Source organism: Alligator mississippiensis, chromosome 2 (assembly GCF_030867095.1).
Source record: "Alligator mississippiensis isolate rAllMis1 chromosome 2, rAllMis1, whole genome shotgun sequence".
NCBI classification, from domain to species: domain Eukaryota; kingdom Metazoa; phylum Chordata; order Crocodylia; family Alligatoridae; genus Alligator; species Alligator mississippiensis.
The window spans coordinates 282,897,031-282,914,537 of NC_081825.1; the positions used below are offsets into that span (position 1 = coordinate 282,897,031).

The 17,507-nt window shown below is 50.8% G+C and overlaps 1 protein-coding gene across 1 annotated transcript in view; it reads left to right on the forward strand.

The window, feature by feature from the left end:
- Positions 1 to 517: 517 nt before the first annotated feature.
- Positions 518 to 17,507, forward strand: part of YY1 (YY1 transcription factor) — a 39,597-nt gene continuing 22,607 nt past the window's right edge. Inside the window, exon 1 of the mRNA XM_014596483.3 lies at positions 518 to 1,490. Coding sequence (XP_014451969.1) covers positions 755 to 1,490 — 736 coding nt within the window. The 5' untranslated portion in view covers positions 518 to 754. The remainder of the gene's footprint in view (positions 1,491 to 17,507) is intronic.

Below are 17,507 nucleotides of genomic sequence, written 5' to 3' on the forward strand. Positions count from 1 at the left end.
GGCGTCTCGCCCCTCCCTGGGTCTTCTCTTTCGTCTTTCACTTGAGCCGAGCCGGCCCCGCCCGAGGCCGCGGACAGGCTGCCCGCCGCAGCCGCGCTCCACCCGTCCGTCCGTCCGTCCGTCCGTCCGTCCGCCCGCCCGCGAGACGAGGCGAGGCGAGGCGAGGCCCGGCCGAGGAGGAGGGGAGGGAGGGGAGGGGAGGAGCGGAGCCGGTCAGGCCCGCCCCTCCCCCGGCCGGCACGTCCGTGCGTGTGGGCTGGGCCGCGGGGGAGCACGGTCGTGGGGGGGAAGGCGGGGCCCCACCCCCGCGCCTCCGCATAGGCTGCAGAGCGCTGGGAGACGGGACCCCGCCGCCCGGCGCCCTCCCATAGGCCCTTTGCAGGCAAAGGGCGGGACGTTCGCGCTAAGCGCTTCCCGATAGGTCGCTCCCCGCGTTGGGGCGGGGCGCGCCGCGCCAGGCTTATGGCGATAGGCGGTGACGCGCGGGGGAGGCGGGGGGCGTGTCCCGGAGGCGGCGGCGGCGGCGGCAGCAGCAGCAGCAGCAGCCGCGGCAGCAGCAGCGGCCTCCCGGGGCTGGGGTTCGTCTCGGCGGAAGTCTCGCGAGGGCGCGGAGCCGGGATTTGGCGGCTGCCTGCCTCCCTCGCTGGCTGCGCGGAGCTGGTGTTTGTGTGGAAGGGGGCGGAGGAGGAGGAAGCGGAGCCGAGCCCGAGCCCGAGGGGAGCGGAGCGGCCCCCCGCTCCCCCCCGCCGCCGCCATGGCCTCGGGAGACACCCTGTACATCGCCACGGACGGCTCGGAGATGCCGGCCGAGATCGTGGAGCTGCACGAGATCGAGGTGGAGACCATCCCGGTGGAGACCATCGAGACCACCGTGGTGGGCGGCGAGGAGGACGACGACGAGGACGACGAGGACGAGTGCTGCGAGGACTGCGGCCCGCACCACCCGCCGCACCACTACCACCACCACCACCATCACCACCACCACCACCAGCCCATGATCGCGCTGCAGCCGCTCGTCTCGGACGGCGACCCGAGCGGCGCGGGCGGCGGCGGCGCGGGCGGCGGCGGGGGGCAGCTGCACCTGCACCACCACCACCAGGAGGTGATCCTGGTGCAGACCCGCGAGGAGGTGGTGGGGGGCGACGACTCGGACGGGCTGCGCGCCGACGACGGCTTCGAGGACCAGATCCTCATCCCCGTGCCGGCGCCGGCGGGCGACGACGAGTACATCGAGCAGACGCTGGTCACCGTGGCGGCGGCGGGCAGCAAGAGCGGCGGCGGCGGCGCCGGCGGCGGGTCGTCGTCAGGCGGCGGCGGCGGGCGCGTGAAGAAGGGCGGCAGCGGCAAGAAGAGCAGCAAGAAGAGTTACCTGAGCGGGGCGGGCGGCGGCGGCGGCGGGGCCGAGGGCGGCGGCGGCAGGAAGTGGGAGCAGAAGCAGGTGCAGATCAAGACCCTGGAGGGGGAGTTCTCGGTCACCATGTGGGCCTCGGGTGAGTGCGCGCCGGCCCGGCCCGGCCGGTTTTGTTTTGAAGGGAGGCCATGTTGGGATGTGTGTGATGGGCGCCGCCATGTTCCTCGCCAGGGCAAGTATGGCGGCTCCCCCGAAAAGATGGCGGGGCCTTGCGCTGCTCCGGCTGCTGGCTCCTGCCCGGCTTCGGCGGGGGGAAGGAAAAGATGGCGGCGGCCGCCAAGATGGCGGCGGGGCGGTGGGGATGGGTGGGGGAGGGGCGGCGCGAGGGAGGCCGCTCGCCGCTGGCTCCAGGACTAGGCCGCAATGGCGTAGTTTCTGCGGCAGGGGGAGGGGAGGGAGGGGGGGGGCGGGCGGGGTGCGCGGGCCGAGCCGAGCCAGCCTCCTCCTGCCTCGTCCCTCCCCCGCCACCGCCGCTCCCTTCCCCGCCGGCGGCCCTCGCTCCTCCCCGCCCTTTCTCTGGCGCTCGCGGCCCGCCCCCCGCGCTCGCCTCTTTCTTTCCCCGCCCGCCCGCGGCCCCATTGGGCTGCGCGGTCATGCCGGGCGCGGCTGAGGCGCGACCGTTACCAGCGGGGGGAGCGGGAGCAACCGCGGGGCCGGCCTTGGCCTGGCCTGGCCTAGCCTAGCCTAGCCTAGCCTGGAGCGCGAGGGAGGACGCGCTCTCGCTGGGGCGCCCGGAGCCGAGGGGGCTCCGTCCTCGCCGCAGCGTGGAGGTGGATCTCGATTGTGCTTAGTGCAGCCCCGTCCCTCTCTCCCTGTGCCCGGGCTTGTGCAGGGCAACGTCTAGGCTCTTAGGCTGTGGGATGAGCAGGCGGCAGCCCGTGGGCATGGTCTGCCGGTGGTTTCTGCGGAGCAGCCTCAAGCCACATCAAGTCTCCCCCTCTGGAGGGGAGGGGAGGGGGGGGAATACTTCATCCCTCCCTCCACTTTAAAAGAGCTTTGGAGAATGGAGTGGACCAGACACTAGGCTGTCCCTGCGGAAATTATTTCCGCTGTGGAAATTTATATAGTTGCCTGGGTGTTTCTGTACTAATAAATAGCTGCTGATCAAGTGATGTGGATTGCATTCCCTCCTCCCCCCCCCCTTAGAATTGTTGTAGATTAAAATTTTGCAGATTGAATACCTTGTGTAAAAATATGCTGACAGTTCTGGTTTGGTTTGGTGCATGGGTCCCAAGGAACAGGCTGGGATTTCATCTTTGCCTTGTGTAACTGTCTGATACTCTTTGAATTCCAACCTAAAGATTGCCTCAGTCCTTAAGCAGGTGGAAGATAACAATTTATTTAAGTTCTGGACGTGTTCTCAAGTATTTTTGTACACCTACTTAAGTGACTGGCTGTTCTTTGTCACAGATAGGGAAAGTGCTTTGAATTCTGTTACCTACGAAAGTTGAAATACTATTGCAAAGGGGGAGTGGTATGGGTCTGGTCTGGTCTGCACAAAATGCAAATAGTGTTATGTGGGGTATTACTTCTGTGTTCAGGGTGTCTTGTTCAGAGTTAGTACCTAGAATTTTTGCTAGAAGCCTGATGCTTTAATTGACAGGTAGATCTCCTTAAAATGACCTGCCTCTGAGTATGACAACTTACAACTTTCAGTATAGGTAACCATCAAAATATCAGAGTGTTTCACTGTGTGCCAACAAATGCCATTTAACTCCAGAGAAAGGGTCATTCTTGGCATTTGCCTGAAAGGAAAACCAGAAAGGAACTGAAGTTCACTAAATGATGGCCAGTGGTATCTGCTGTTGAGGTAACTGAAAATCAGCCACGTTTGACCCAGGGGACCACTGAGCAAACGGATTGTGGGAGCTTGCCAGGATCTGTTAGCAATTGCGAGCATGTGTTAAAGCTCTGAATTTCAAAGTGCTTACTACAGTGCATGTTTAGAGCAGCTTTTACATATAAATTGTTACTTGGTTTAAAATTGGGATGTTATGCATGTAATTAGTGGGCCCGATTCACCTCCCACTTAACCCTCTTACGTTATGGCAACTCCATTGATTTCAGTGAATTAGTTAATTTTATAATGAGCATGAGTCTGATCCTGTCTTTCTTTTATCAGGGATTAAATTGGACTGGAACTACTAACTGGATGAGAAATAGTTATGAAGTACCTATTTTGACTTCTTTTCTAGCAGAAAAAATTCCTTTATTTAGGGGAAAAAAGGTCTTTTTACCCTTCCGCTGTTGTGAGGTTCTCGGAATGGTCGTAAGCCTCTTCTAAGGCAGATCAAATGTAAAAGCAGTTGGAGTGGTTTGTGGTCACATGGGGAAGTCCTGAGACTTAATTGTCAAGTCTGTTTTCAGAAGTTCAGAATGTATAAATGGAATTGATACTAGAACTATTCCAGAGGAGAAGACCAAAAACTCCAACTCCCCTGAATGGGGTAGGGTAGAAGCTTACTGTTCCTATTTTGTGCATGACAATACAGTAAGTTAGATGCTGCATAATTCAAATCTGGTTTAAATGATCAAGTTTTAAATCTTTTGGACAATTGAATCAATTTGAGGAAAAACCTATCCCCATGGATGTAAATAAACAAATCTCTACTTGTCTGGCAAGATAAGTTGTCTGATGGGCATATAATAGCAAGTTCATTAAAGATGGGAGAACAAACAAGGGAGCTGTGTCAGGCTAAAACAATGAATTCTATCTATATGGCTGCTCTATTTTAATGGGGAGCAAAAATACTTTGCCTTCAAACACTGATGAGCACCAGAAATTAATTCTGTTTACTGTTTTCCACTGTTATTGAAGTAATCACCCGGTCCGAAAATTAATACTCAAACCTCGTGTGCAAGTGCACATTATATATCTCTTGTAGCCTTATCGTAGCTGTCTGGTAGCAGTGTGCTTCCATAAGTAGTGAGAGACTCCAACCTGCTCTGGTTATATGGTCACTAAGTCAGTTTTACCACTGTTGTTGGCAACCATTTAGGCTGGATGTGAGTTCACTTAAGCTTGCTTGGCAAGGTTCTTTGGGTAGATGTGTGATATCTTTTATTAGATGAACTGAGTAGTTGGAAAAAAGTTCTTAGCAACCTTTCAGGCGCAGTCATCTTTCATCAGGCGTAGGAAGTCTCTTCTGTTCTAAGACTCCAAGGAATGAGAGAAGCTAAAAGTGTGACAGGATGTCAGTGAGAATGTAAATGGGTAGAAATTAGAAAGACAAAAGGTAAAGTAGGGAAGTGGGGGTTGGGAACCAAAGGTGAGTAAGAGTGTTTGCTTGGTGTGCTTCTCTGATATCAGAACTTGTGACAAAGTTGCTTAATTGAAATAGGCAGGAATGCCTTATGCCAGTCTTTCAAATTGGCTTCAGTATTTATTTATTTATTTATTTTTAATCTGGAAAACTCTATGATTCCTTTTTCATGTGCATGGAAATATGTGGAATGTGAATTCTTACCATTTTTACTTTAAATTTGAAATGTACATTGGCCCAGCCTTAACTTTGGCTTGGTGACTTGATCAAATTAAGTGAAATAAATCACGCCCCTCAGAGCTGAATGGTAAAGCTACTAGCCAGAGGTTGCTTGCTGTCAATGAGCAAGGCCATGGTGAATCCTATTCTCCTGGATTTTGGGGAAAGAGAAAATACCAGTTGATGGATGATGTGTGGGCTCAGTTTTCTACTAACCAGAGCCAATATAAATAGAGACCTACTCAAATCGTGATTTCTGTGAATGCTGTGAATAACAGCGATTTCTGCAATTTTGCATAGAATCACTGGGGAGGAAGACTGACTTGCTGAGAATAAGATGGTGGCTCCCAGTGACCACCCACGGGACAGGAGGAAGCTCCAGGCATGAAGGGGAGCAACCAAGGTGGTAGCTGCTTCCTCCACTGCTGACTTGGCTGAGAGGGCCGCCTTTCACGTGGTCCTGCCCCTCTCTGCCATTCAGCAGCAAGGGGGTGGGGCTTGGTGCCCTGTGGCCAATCAGTGGGGGGGGATGGGAGGGGAGCCTGCCACAGTAAGTGCCAGTTGCCATTTTCATTGACTATGATCGCCCCATGAAATCGCCTATCTGCTGCCTCAATTTTGGGTAGGTTCCTAGGTAAAAGTGCCTGATAGATTTGATGTGGTAAGAAGAAGAAATAATGCTTTTGCTTCTACCTGAAATCTTCCTGGTTGTACTGCAAGCAGGTTTAGGCAATGAAACGCTAATCCCTTGGTTTTACAGTGTTTGCAAAGGTGTCCTCTGTCGATGCCTTCCTGTGCTTTGTTTTCAGTCTTTGTCCTCAGTGGGTTGGTCCTTGGGCTAGATTCTGATTGGTAGTTGGAAAAAAAAGGTTACAATTTGCATTTTGCTGGAGTTTGATGAAACTATGAATAGGAAGGGAGGCTTGGACCTGGTCTCTAGATTTGGGCAGGCAGCATTGAAATTGTGGCTTCAGAAAGTCTTAGTGCCTTAAATAACAAGGGCCTGGTCTGCATAAAAATTGAATGTATTAAACTAAATATCACATTTTTTTGTGAAGCCTCCTAAATAAGGAAAACAGTGGCCAAATATGATACTAAAACCACAATGTGGGTTCAAGAATGTACATCCTTGGTAATCATAATCCAGGAAACCCATGAAATGGAACTTGTACTTCAAGGATTTACACTGAGACTGTTTGGGATTTTAAAGGCCAGTTTAAAGATGTATTCCACTTCACACCAACACATTGTAGAAGTTTTCTTCCCTCCAACATCTGCTGCTCTTTGTCATTAGGAACACAGGATCTGCTGTATCTTATCCCTGACATCTAATGCACTGGCATTTGACTCATGCTGAAGAGGAAGGGGCCAAAATCTCAGTAAGTGATAACTATGAATTAAGGTACATACAGAAGATTTTTATTCCCCCCCCACCATGGAAGCAAGCATTTATTGGCCTATTCCTTTAAGTGTTGAGAACAGTCTCTCTTTATCCTCATCAGCAAAAGCATCGACTGTTTTATGATCCAAGAGTATTGAATCTGCCTTCAGATTTGTGGCAGATTTCAGAGGGTAGTTATATATTTTAATCTGTTTAAGTGTAATTGTTTTTAGTTCTGAGTGTAAATTACACCCATCATTCAGTAGCTCAGCTGAGTTGTCTTTTATTTGGTTCATTTCTAAACTGAGTCCTCCTAGAACATGGTGTTTTCTTGAATTGTCATAGCTATATTGATGATATGGAAGGTCAAAGTGCCTCTGAGTAGCCTCACAAAAGCTGAAATCAAATGGTGACAGTATTGATCTATGCAGCACTTTGTCAGTTCAAGATTCTTCCAGCAATCTGATATGTGAGGATAGCTGACATGGGCCGAGGAGAACCTGTTCTCCATCTGCACTGTACGTCAAAGGAGTAACAATCATGAGCAAATTGGGTAAAGAAAGTAGATGAGGTAGAATGGAATTTCTATCCGCAGAAGTCTGCTGTGTAACTGGGAATTTGACATGCTACTTTTGTTTTTTTGCTTCTGAGCACAACCAAGAACTTTTTTTCCTAGAGGTGAGTAGGCACAGATGCCCTGTCCTAGTCTTGGTATATAGGAACAGATGTAGGCTTACCATCCACTTTTCCTTTTGTCCAGGGTACTACAGAAAGCCAGGAAGTAAAAGGTGGTTGCGGCTCTGTAGTAGAACTGGAATTCATATCAGTTAGCAAGCACTTGATCCTGTGTGGAATATCTGTTGGATTCATCTGTTGCAATATAGTATTGAAGAATGAGCTGTTTTCAAACAAAAATGTTTCTGATTTTGCAGTTATAAAGAAATCGTAGAGATGAACAGATCATAAACTGTGCTGGAATGCTCTCTTCCTGAACTTGCAGAAAGCCTGAACAAATTGTTCTTGGGTTCAATTTTCCCTGTGTTTCAGTTGGGAGCTGCAGTGGCTGTAACATTTAGGGGATGCCAAAATTCTCTGTTTCTGCTGCAGATTTCTGTCTTTCTGCTATGCCAGGCGTTCTGGGGTTTGTTTGTTTGTTTCTGCCTGTCTTTGTGGAAACCGTCTGCAGTTTTTCCTTGCTCTCCTGATTTCTTATAATTTAATTGGATTACAGTGTATTCTCTGCTTTGTAATATTTGAGCCAGATAGTACAAGCATTTAGGGATATTGAGCAAGAGTCCAACTTGCAGTTAAGAATGGAAGAACCAGATGCATTGGTAGATATTCCTGAAAAACAGTGCAGTGGGCAGTTGATGTTGAGAAGCCAAGAAGTCAGCCCTCTGAAGCTTCCTGCAGATTTATCTTTTTGGTTTTTTTCAGTTTTGCATGAAGGTTTTGGGTTGGGTGGATGATCTTGACAACATCAGGCTTGCAGAGGCCCAAGAAGCTTTGAGACAAATGAAAAGCAGACCATGGTAGTAAAATGTAACAGGAATAAAAGGGTTTAATGGAGGTCTTAACTGTCGCACAACTCAAGAGTTCTCACATTTTGAGAGCATTTGGTACAAACCTTTGTCCTGTTTTTCCAAAGAGAATGCAGAACCATAATTATAAGCCCTGATATATGTGACAGCTTCACTGCCCCTCCCACACTGGCTGCTTCCTACTTAAGAAGAGACTTGAATAGGGCAAACTACCTTTTAAGTTTCTAGATCAACCGGATAGCTATATAAAATGTGTACAACTTAACTCCACTTTCATTCTGTTAGAGAGATTGTTTTGGGTACTGCCATCCCTTGAAGGTGCTCCTAGGAATTTAAAGGTATCCAACTTAGGATGTATTGCCATTGTCCAAGAGGTGGGAAACCTACAGAAGGAACGTTGAGACTTCAATTTAAGTGTCTTCTAATACAGGTTTCCCTTGCTTTATGCGATGTGTGCGTGCGTGCGTTCCTGGAAAACTGCACATAAATCTTTTTTTTTTTCCCCATAAAGGGAACCCAGTTTATAAAGTAACAAATAGGGATACATTCCCAGGGCGGTGAGGTAGGAGGGGAGTGAGGCTGGGACTAGGGAAGGGGCAGGCACAGGCACTTGGGGCAGGTGGCAGCCTCTTCTCATCCTGTGTGCAGATCTGGGGGTACATGTCCCCGGGAAGAGCCCCGGCTCAGTCCCCCAGCCTGCACCTCTCCTGGGGTGCATGTAGCAGCAAGAGCTGCACCCACTAACAGTTCTGTCCACAGCTGGGGTGAGTGGGAACAAGTGGAGCCCCAGGGGGCATGGGGCACAGCTCAGCTTGTCTGCACTCACCCCCAGCCCCTGCTGCAGTGGCCCCAGGAGCAGCCGATGCCAGCTGCCTGCAGCTGCTGGACTGTGCCATGCTGTGGTGCAGGCAGGTGGTGTTGGCTGCTCCTGGGGCCCCTGCACCAAGCACTGGGGTGAGTGGGGCCCTGAGGGGTTTGGGGCATAGTGCAGCCCAGCATGTGCGGATAGCTGGCGCTGGCCATTCCTGGGGTGGGGTGAGCAGGGGCAAGTTGTGCTACTCACCATGGCTCCGCTTGTCTTCACTCACCACAGCATCTGCTGCAGCAGCCCCAGCAGCAGCAAACGCCAGCTGCCTGCTCCACGGCATGGTGCAGCTCAGGGGCTGGGGTGAGTGGGGACAAGCAGAGCCCCTGGTGGCATGGGGCATGGCACAGCCTAGCGGCTACAGGCAGCCTGCATCAGCTGCTTCCAGAGCAGCTGCAGCAGGGGCTGGGGTGTGTGGGGCCCTGGCCCCACAGCCCTTTCCCCTCCCCCTACAGACTTACCTGCTTTGGGGGGGGAGGGGAGACGGGTGCCTATGCTTATTGCATAAGAGTGAAATCTACCTCTTATAACATTTTGGGCATAAAAAGATTATTGCATAAGAGCGAATTCGCATATACGGAACCTGCATAAGCAAGGGAAACCTGTACTGTCACCAACAGAGACATCTGGCTCCATTTTGGGATGCCCAACATGCCAAGTATCATCTTGCAGCATCCTTTTGATCTGTTAAAGGAGGTGTCTCTATTCCTTTCCTCAAGTTACTCCTTAGATAGCAGCCACATAAAGCAGATGAATATAGGAATTGGAAGGCCTCTCTAGGGCCCCGCATTTTTCATGGGGCTAAAGTGGATGGAGCTAACCTGGTATTCCTCTGCAGAGTCAACTCCTATACAGGGCTGGCCCACCTATCCTGGAGAACCTGCAGCCACAGGGGGCCCCACAGCCAAGGGGTCATGCCCTGCTCGTCCCCCTACCCCCTGCGTCCTGTCCTCTTCCCGGCTGAGCTGGGGAGGAGTCCCTGGCTCTGCTCTGGCCCGGGGGAGAGAACCCAGGCAACCCCAGCATGAACTGCCTCAACTCTGCGCCCCCCACAACGCAGCCCATGTGCATGCAAAACCCCACCCAAACTATTATTTTTCAATTAATATTTTTCAAACTATTATTTTCTGCAATTAACTGTAATTTTGATTATTTTTTTTGATGCATCGGGGGGGGAACTATTTTGCAGGGGGGGCCCCAAATATCGTGGGCTGGCCCTGCTTCTATATAGCTTGTAAGCTGTGGGAAATAGCACGGCCGCTCTGTCTCAAGCCAGAAACTGGGGTGCACCTTTCATGTGGTCACAGTGCTAAACTATTCCTGAACAATTCAGGACTGAAGTGGATCTCCTGCACTTCTCATACCATTGTGAAAGAAAATGTTGGGGGTCTCTCAGTCAGGCCCAACTCTAGGGTGTCTTCACTGCAGGGTTAATTTAGGTCGGGGGTTGGCAACCCCCAGCATGTGTGCCAGAGCATGGTATGTGATGCCATTTTGCTTGGCATGCCATATCTGGCCTAGACTCTGGGCAACTGTCCCTGGCTACAGAGACTGGGTTGCTCACAGCAGGTGGCAGGGAGGCTGCAAGCCCTGCTGTGAGTAGTCCAGGCTCTGCAGCAGGCAGCAGCTGTCCAGAGCCCAGGCCAGATGTGGCAGGCAGCTGGGAGGTTGCAACCAGTCTGGAACCCCCACCCAGCTCCATGGTAGTGCTGGCTGCATGCACTTTGGGTGCACATGGCAGAGAAGGGGCTGGAGTTCCATTGTCCCAGGCCCCTTCTCTACTGTGCACACCAAGGCATGTGTGCAGCTGCTGCTTCCATGGAGCCCAGACTACTTGCAGCAGGTGGTGGGAAGGCTGCAAACAGCTGCACTGGAGCCCTGGCCTGGCTCCATGGCCAGTGGTGTCTGCATGCACATCTCAGGGTGCATAGTGAGGAAGGGGCTGGGAGCAGCGCTGCCTCAGCCCCTTCCCCACCCTGCTCTCTAAGGTGTACATGCAGCTGCTGCCAGTGTTGAGCTGGGCTGAGGTTGTGTGCCCTGGTACAGGCTTGTGAGCAGACTGGGATTTGCGCAGCCCAGCCCTGCTTCCTTGCTCTTTCTTTTGCAGTGTGGGTTATGTGCCCACTGCTTGGGCTTTCCTGGAGATGTGCCCTGTCCTCCCTGTCTTGCTGTGCCCATGTCTGGCAGTCAGCAGCAGCTATCTCTTGTCTTTTCCTCCACTCCCAGCATGCTGCTCTTATGTGTTTTTGAGGGGGGAAGGGTGTTGCATTCATTTGAATGCTGGCTCCCCATCTTCATTCTGTGGGGGGATGTGGCTGCAAACTTCTCCCTCTCTCCCCATGCCATTTTTTGTGTGTGTACTCTGGCCCTTTGCTCAGCTAATGCTTTGTGATTAGGGGAAGGGGGCGCACTGGAAGGCTGATGAAGTTGCTCCGGGGGGGAGGGGGAATGACACACGATGACAGCCTGCCCCTAGAACAGCTCCTTCTCCCCACATGTGGAGGTGGTGATCCAGCTAGAGCCTGGGCTTCTTGTAGCAGGTAACTCATGAGGCTGCAAGCTGTTGTACCGGGGTCTGGAACCCTGGCCTTGTTCGTTGCTGGCAGCAGCTTGCACATGCAACTGAGGTAGCACCATGGGGGGGGGGGTGGAGGAAGGGGCTGGGTGTGCTGCCATAACAAGGATCGGGTCCTTTGCAGCTCCCTTGGCATCCACCCCTGGCACACCACCATCTTTGAAGTTCAGGTTGCGGGGGTTTTTGGCACTGTGGTCAAAAATGTTGCTGACCCCCTGATTTAGGTGATTGGCATCCATATTAGCCGTACCTGTGTATAAGCAGACATTGTAAAGGTGTTGTTAAATGGTACACTTAGATCAGGGGTAGGGCCAGGTGAGCAGTGCAGAGCAACCAGACCAAACCATAGATCAACCCTGTGTTCCAGTGCGTGTCCTGAAGCAGCCAGATAGGGCACTGTGTGCAGCTTCATCCTGCTCCAGCCTCTCCAGGGCTGCATTGTATAACCCCAGAGCTACTCCACTGATAATTCTGATCTCTGACACTCCTGACTTAGACCATACTAAAGGCACTTAAAACATGAGTGTCTGTATTAAAGCACGAAAATTTGTGCCACTTCGGGTGAGGACTATCTCTGGGTTGTGCTACCTAGGTAGTGTTGCAATAACAGCAGTCTGCTCCCATGGAAATAAAGCAAGCAGTTTGGGTCCTCCAGAATCCCAGGATACATTGCTCTTGGCCCTCCTCTCACTCTGCTCTTTTCTCTGGATTATCTGTCCACTCTCCTGAGCTTACTGCCAGGGGGTAGTACAGCCTTGGGGGCATGTGGGGCCCTGCAAGTACTGGGAGGATGGTTGCAATGGCAAGAGGATAGAGCTGGGGAGCCCTCTGCTGACCCAGTTCCAGCTCCCCCTCCAACCTTCCCTGGCTGCACCTTTCACTAAGTTGGGGGAAAGCTGTGGAAAAGTTCAATTAATTGCAGTTACTCAAGGCTTACTGAAATCTCCCCACACTGCTGGGTTTCCTTTGATCAGGCAGCTTGATGGAAGCTATGAGTTACCACCTTACCTCCCCTGTTCCTGTCCTAGAAGTGCAGGGCGTAGAAGAAGGCGGTGCTGTGGAGAAGCTGGAGTATGGAGCTGCTGGAGTTTAGCATGGTGGGATCACAGAGCTGCAGAGAAGTATGCTTCCCTACTCTGCAGCTCCATGCTCCACCCTTGCTAAGGAGGCTCCTTGCTGGCTGTATGGTTTAAAGCAGTGTTTCTCAACCTGTGGGCTGCAACCCAAAAGTGGGTCACAAGAATATATGAAAGGGTCACGAGCAAACTTTAAAAATGGTTCAACAGACTTAAAAAATGAAGAAAAATGTGGGAAACCATGTTTCTTCTCTTGCAAACTGTCAGTTCCAGGCTGCTTGTTCCTCCCCCCTGGCCCCCCACACTCACCTCCTGCCCCACATACGAAGGGGCTGAGGCACACTAAGGGTCTGCGAGTCGGGAGTGAGGGGTACTAGGTTAGGACTGGCCATCAAAGTTTACAAATGGGTCCTGGTATAAAAAATTTTGAGAATCACTGGTCTAAGGCTGTGGTTTTCAACCTTTTATTTTCATTTGCGGACCCCTAAAATATTTTGAATGGAGGTGTTGGACCCCTTTGAATTGTAAGTGTGGGTATTCACATACTTCTTATTGATAGTCATCTTTTGCAGACCCGTTAGGCACAGTCTGTGGACTCCCAGAGGTCTCTGGACTACAGACTGAAAACCACTGGTGTAAGACTTCACACTTGTCTGTGTTGCTAAGATTTCTGTGGGCATTTTCCTTGGGTCTGTGTTCTGCAGTAAGTTGAGGTCTGGCATTGTTTTGCAGTATACGTGGAAGAGCTAACCTGTCTTTCTAGTCACAGTGGGCTGTGGGTATTTAAGCTGTGTCTGTACTTCAAAGTGGTTGGGTTATCAGCCTTAATAAAAGCTTGCTTCGGCTTTACCTTTTAGCCCCAGGCAAGCCAGGTAGTCTATGTTGAAAGCACCATTAGGGTGGCAGGTTATGGAGCTGATTTGAATAAGAACTTAGTTAACTCTACAGTGCAGAGCTCTTAGAAGAGCAGTGCTAGTCTTCTGGAAAATACAAAGATCTTTAGAAAAAACTGTCAGAAGAGCTACCTAGTGATCTTCTGATGCTGTTGATATAACACTTCAGTTTTGGTAAGAGCCTGAACTGCAGGCTGTGCAGTCCGTGTCTCAAAACTGCATGCCACACGGTTATTTCAATTCATTGTAGGCCGGGGTGGGCAAAATGTGGCCTGTGGGTCGCATGCGGCCCACTAGGCCATTCTGTCTGGCCTGCGGGGCCCCTAAAAAATTTAGAAAATTAATATTTATCTGCCGTCTCCTGCCTGTCATGTGGCCCTCGATGGCTTGCCAAAACTTAGCAAGCAGCCCTCCGCCCGAAATAATTGCCCTGTTGTAGGCTATACTAGAAAGTTTTTCCCCTCTGTATACATGATGTGGTCCCCATTTTCAAGAAGGGGAGGAAGGAGGACCCAGGCAACTATAGGCCAGTCAGTCTCACCTCCATCCTAGGCAAAGTCTTCGAAAAAATTATCAAGGCTCACATTTGCGAGAGCCCGGCAGGACAAATTATGCTGAGGGGAAACCAGCACAGGTTCGTAGCAGGTAGATCATGCCTGACTAATCTAGTCTTTTTTTTATGACCAGGTTACAAAACGCCTGGACGCAGGAGTAGGGGTTGATGTCGTATACCTAGATTTCAGGGAGGCCTTCGATATGGTATCCCACACCATGCTGGTAAACAAGTTAAGAGATTGTGACTTAGATGACTACATAGTCCAGTGGGTGGCAAATTGGCTAGAGGGTCGCACCCAGAGAGTCATAGTGGATGGGTCGGTATCGACCTGGAAGGGTGTGGGCAGTGGGGGGGGTCCCACAGGGCTCGGTCCTTGGACTGATACTCTTCAATGTCTTCATCAGCGACTTGGACGAGGGAGTGAAGTGTACTCTGTCCAAGTTTGCAGATGACACAAAACTGTGGGGAGAAGTGGACACACTGGAGGGCAGGGAACAGCTACAAGCAGACCTGGACAGGTTGGACATATGGGCGGAAAACAACAGAATGCAATTCAACAAGGAGAAATGCAAAGTGCTGCACCTAGGGAGGAAAAATGTCCAGCATACCTACTGCCTAGGAAATGACCTGCTTGGTGGAACGGAAGTGGAAAGGGATCTTGGAGTCCTAGTGGACTCCAAGATGAACATGAGTCGTCGGTGTGACAAAGCCATCAGAAAAGCTAATGGCACTTTATCGTGCATCAGCAGATGCATGACTAACAGATCGAAGGAGGTGATACTTCCCCTCTATTGGGTGCTGGTCAGACTGCAGTTGGAATACTGCGTGCAGTCTTGGGTGCCACACTTCAAGAGGGATGTGGATAACCTGGAGAGTGTCCAGAGAAGGGCCACTCGTATGGTTAAGGGCTTGCAGGCCAAGCCCTATGAGGAGAGACTGGGGCACCTGGGCCTCTTCAGCCTCCACAAGAGAAGGTTGAGAGGTGACCTTGTGGCTGCCTATAAGTTCATCATGGAGGCACAGAAGGGAATTGGTGAGGTTTTATTCACCAAGGCACCCCCGGGAGTTAGAAGAAATAATGGCCACAAGCTAGCAGAGAGCAGATTTAAACTAGACATTAGGAAGAACTTCACAGTTCGAGTGGCCAAGGTCTGGAATGGGCTCCCAAGGGAGGTGGTGCTCTCCCCTACCCTGGGGGTCTTCAAGAGGAGGTTAGATAGGCATCTAGCTGGGGTCATCTGAACCCAGCACTCTTTCCTGCCTGTGCAGGGGGTCGGACTCGATCTATTGAGGTCCCTTCCGACCCTAACGTCTATGAATCTATGTGTCTAAATAGAATATAAAAACTGTAATAAGTATTTCTGTTTTGAAAAAAAAGAAATGCCTTATGCCAAATTTCATGTATGTTGATCACCTTGGTAAAGGGGAGCCATAATTGTTACTTGTGTGTTACAAAACAGTTTTCATGATTTGTGGTTGGCACACTTATTGTTGTTCATATTTTATTTGTAAGAGTTCATGTAGGATGCAGTTTTCATCATAGCTGTAGAAGTAAAATCTCACTTGATAAACTTTTTGGAGGGAGAGGTATTCATAGATTCATAGATGCTAGGGTCGGAAGGGACCTCAATAGATCATCGAGTCCGACCCCCTGCATAGGCAGGAAAAAGAGTGCTGGGTCTAGATGAGCCCAGCTAGATGGTTATCTAACTTCTTCTTGAAGACCCCCAGGGTAGGGGAGAGCACCACCTCCCTTGGGAGCCCGTTCCAGACCTTGGCCACTCGAACTGTGAAGAAGTTCTTCCTAATGTCCAATCTAAATCTGCTCTCTGCTAGCTTGTGGCCATTATTTCATGTAACCCCTGGGGGCGCCTTGGTGAATAAATACTCACCAATTCCCTTCTGTGCCCCTGTGATGAACTTATAGGCAGCCACAAGGTCGCCTCTCAACCTTCTCTTGCGGAGGCTGAAAAGGTCCAGTTTCTCTAGTCTCTCCTCGTAGGGCTTGGTCTGCAGGCCCTTAACCATACGAGTGGCCCTTCTCTGGACCCTCTCCAGGTTATCTGCATCCCTCTTGAATTGCGGCGCCCAGAATTGCACGCAGTACTCCAGCTGCGGTCTGACCAGTGCCCGATAGAAGGGAAGTATCACCTCCTTGGACCTATTCGTCATGCATCTGCTGATGCACGATAAAGTGCCATTGGCTTTTCTGATGGCTTCGTCACGCTGCCGACTCATATTCATCTTGGATTCCACTAGGACTCCAAGATCCCTCTCTACTTCTGTGCCACCCAGCAGGTCATTCCCTAGGCTGTAGGTGTGCTGGACATTTTCCCTCCCTAGGTGCAGCACTTTGCATTTCTCCTTGTTGAATTGCATTCTGTTGTTTTCTGCCCACTTGTCTAACCTATTCAGGTCTGCCTGCAGCTGTTCCCTGCCCTCCAGCGTGTCCACCTCTCCCCATAGCTTTGTGTCATCTGCAAACTTGGACAGAGTACATTTCACTCCCTCGTCCAAGTCACTGATGAAGACATTGAAGAGTATCGGTCCAAGGACCGAGCCCTGCGGGACCCAACTGCCCACACCCTTCCAGGTCGAAGCTGACCCATCCACCACAACTCTCTGGGTGCGACCCTCCAGCCAACTCGCCACCCACCGGACTGTGTAGTCATCCAAGTCCCAGCCTCTTAACTTGTTCACCAGTATGGGGTGGGATACCGTATCGAAGGCCTTCCTGAAGTCTAAGTATACGACATTCACCCCTCCTCCTGTGTCCAGGCGTTTCGTAACCTGGTCATAAAAAGAGACTAGATTGGTCAGGCACGATCTGCCTGCCACGAACCCGTGCTGGTTTCTCCTCAGCACAATTTGTCCTGCCGGGCTCTTGCATATGTGAGCCTTGATAATTTTGTCAGTGAGGTAACTGACTTTGAAGCAGCAAGAAAGTGTTCAGGTACGTGTAGGTCTTGAGTTTAGAAGAAGAGATGCTGTGTAGGTCTCGAGACTAGCAGAAAAGCACTGGAGGTGGCGGGGTGTGTTTCCTGCGGAACCTAGCGGTGGGGTCGGCAAGGTGTGGGGCGGCCACTTGAACTGAACTTCGCTCCAAGCGCATGCTGCTTCCAACCCAGCCTGCACAGCTGCTGGAGCCCCAGAGCCCCTGCTGCCCAGGCGAACTCCTCCCTCCTGAAATGCACAGAAGCCCCCCACCCTGTGTCTGTGGGCCATATGAAAAGGCTCTGCAGAATTGCAGACCCCTGGTAGTGCATTTGATTTAGAGGAGAATGTGAAAGCTACACAAAACAGCTCAGATAAGTTTGGGGAGTTTGCAGAATTGTTCAACTCAGATGTAGACATAATTCATTCCAGCCAAAGGATTTGGGACAAGCTGTAACAACTTAGAAGTGCATAAAATTTATGGGAAGAGTACGACTTAAAAAAAAGAAAGAAGAAAGAAACTGCCCTGTTAAGCATATTATAAATGTTATTTAAATATTGTACCTGAGGCTGCTAACCATTTGGGAAAAACATGGCTGTTAAATTTGAGGTTTATCTGCCTGCAATTTTGGAACTAGGGTGGTGGATCATGCTGCCTGTGCTATAAAACCGAGATGGTTAAAAGCAAAGGCTAAGTTTTAGTTCTTTGAACAATTATCAAACAATTCTTTGAGCAATTATTTTTCAGTACTGTTCAAGATGAAAATACAGAAAATGGAAGTTGTTAGGAATA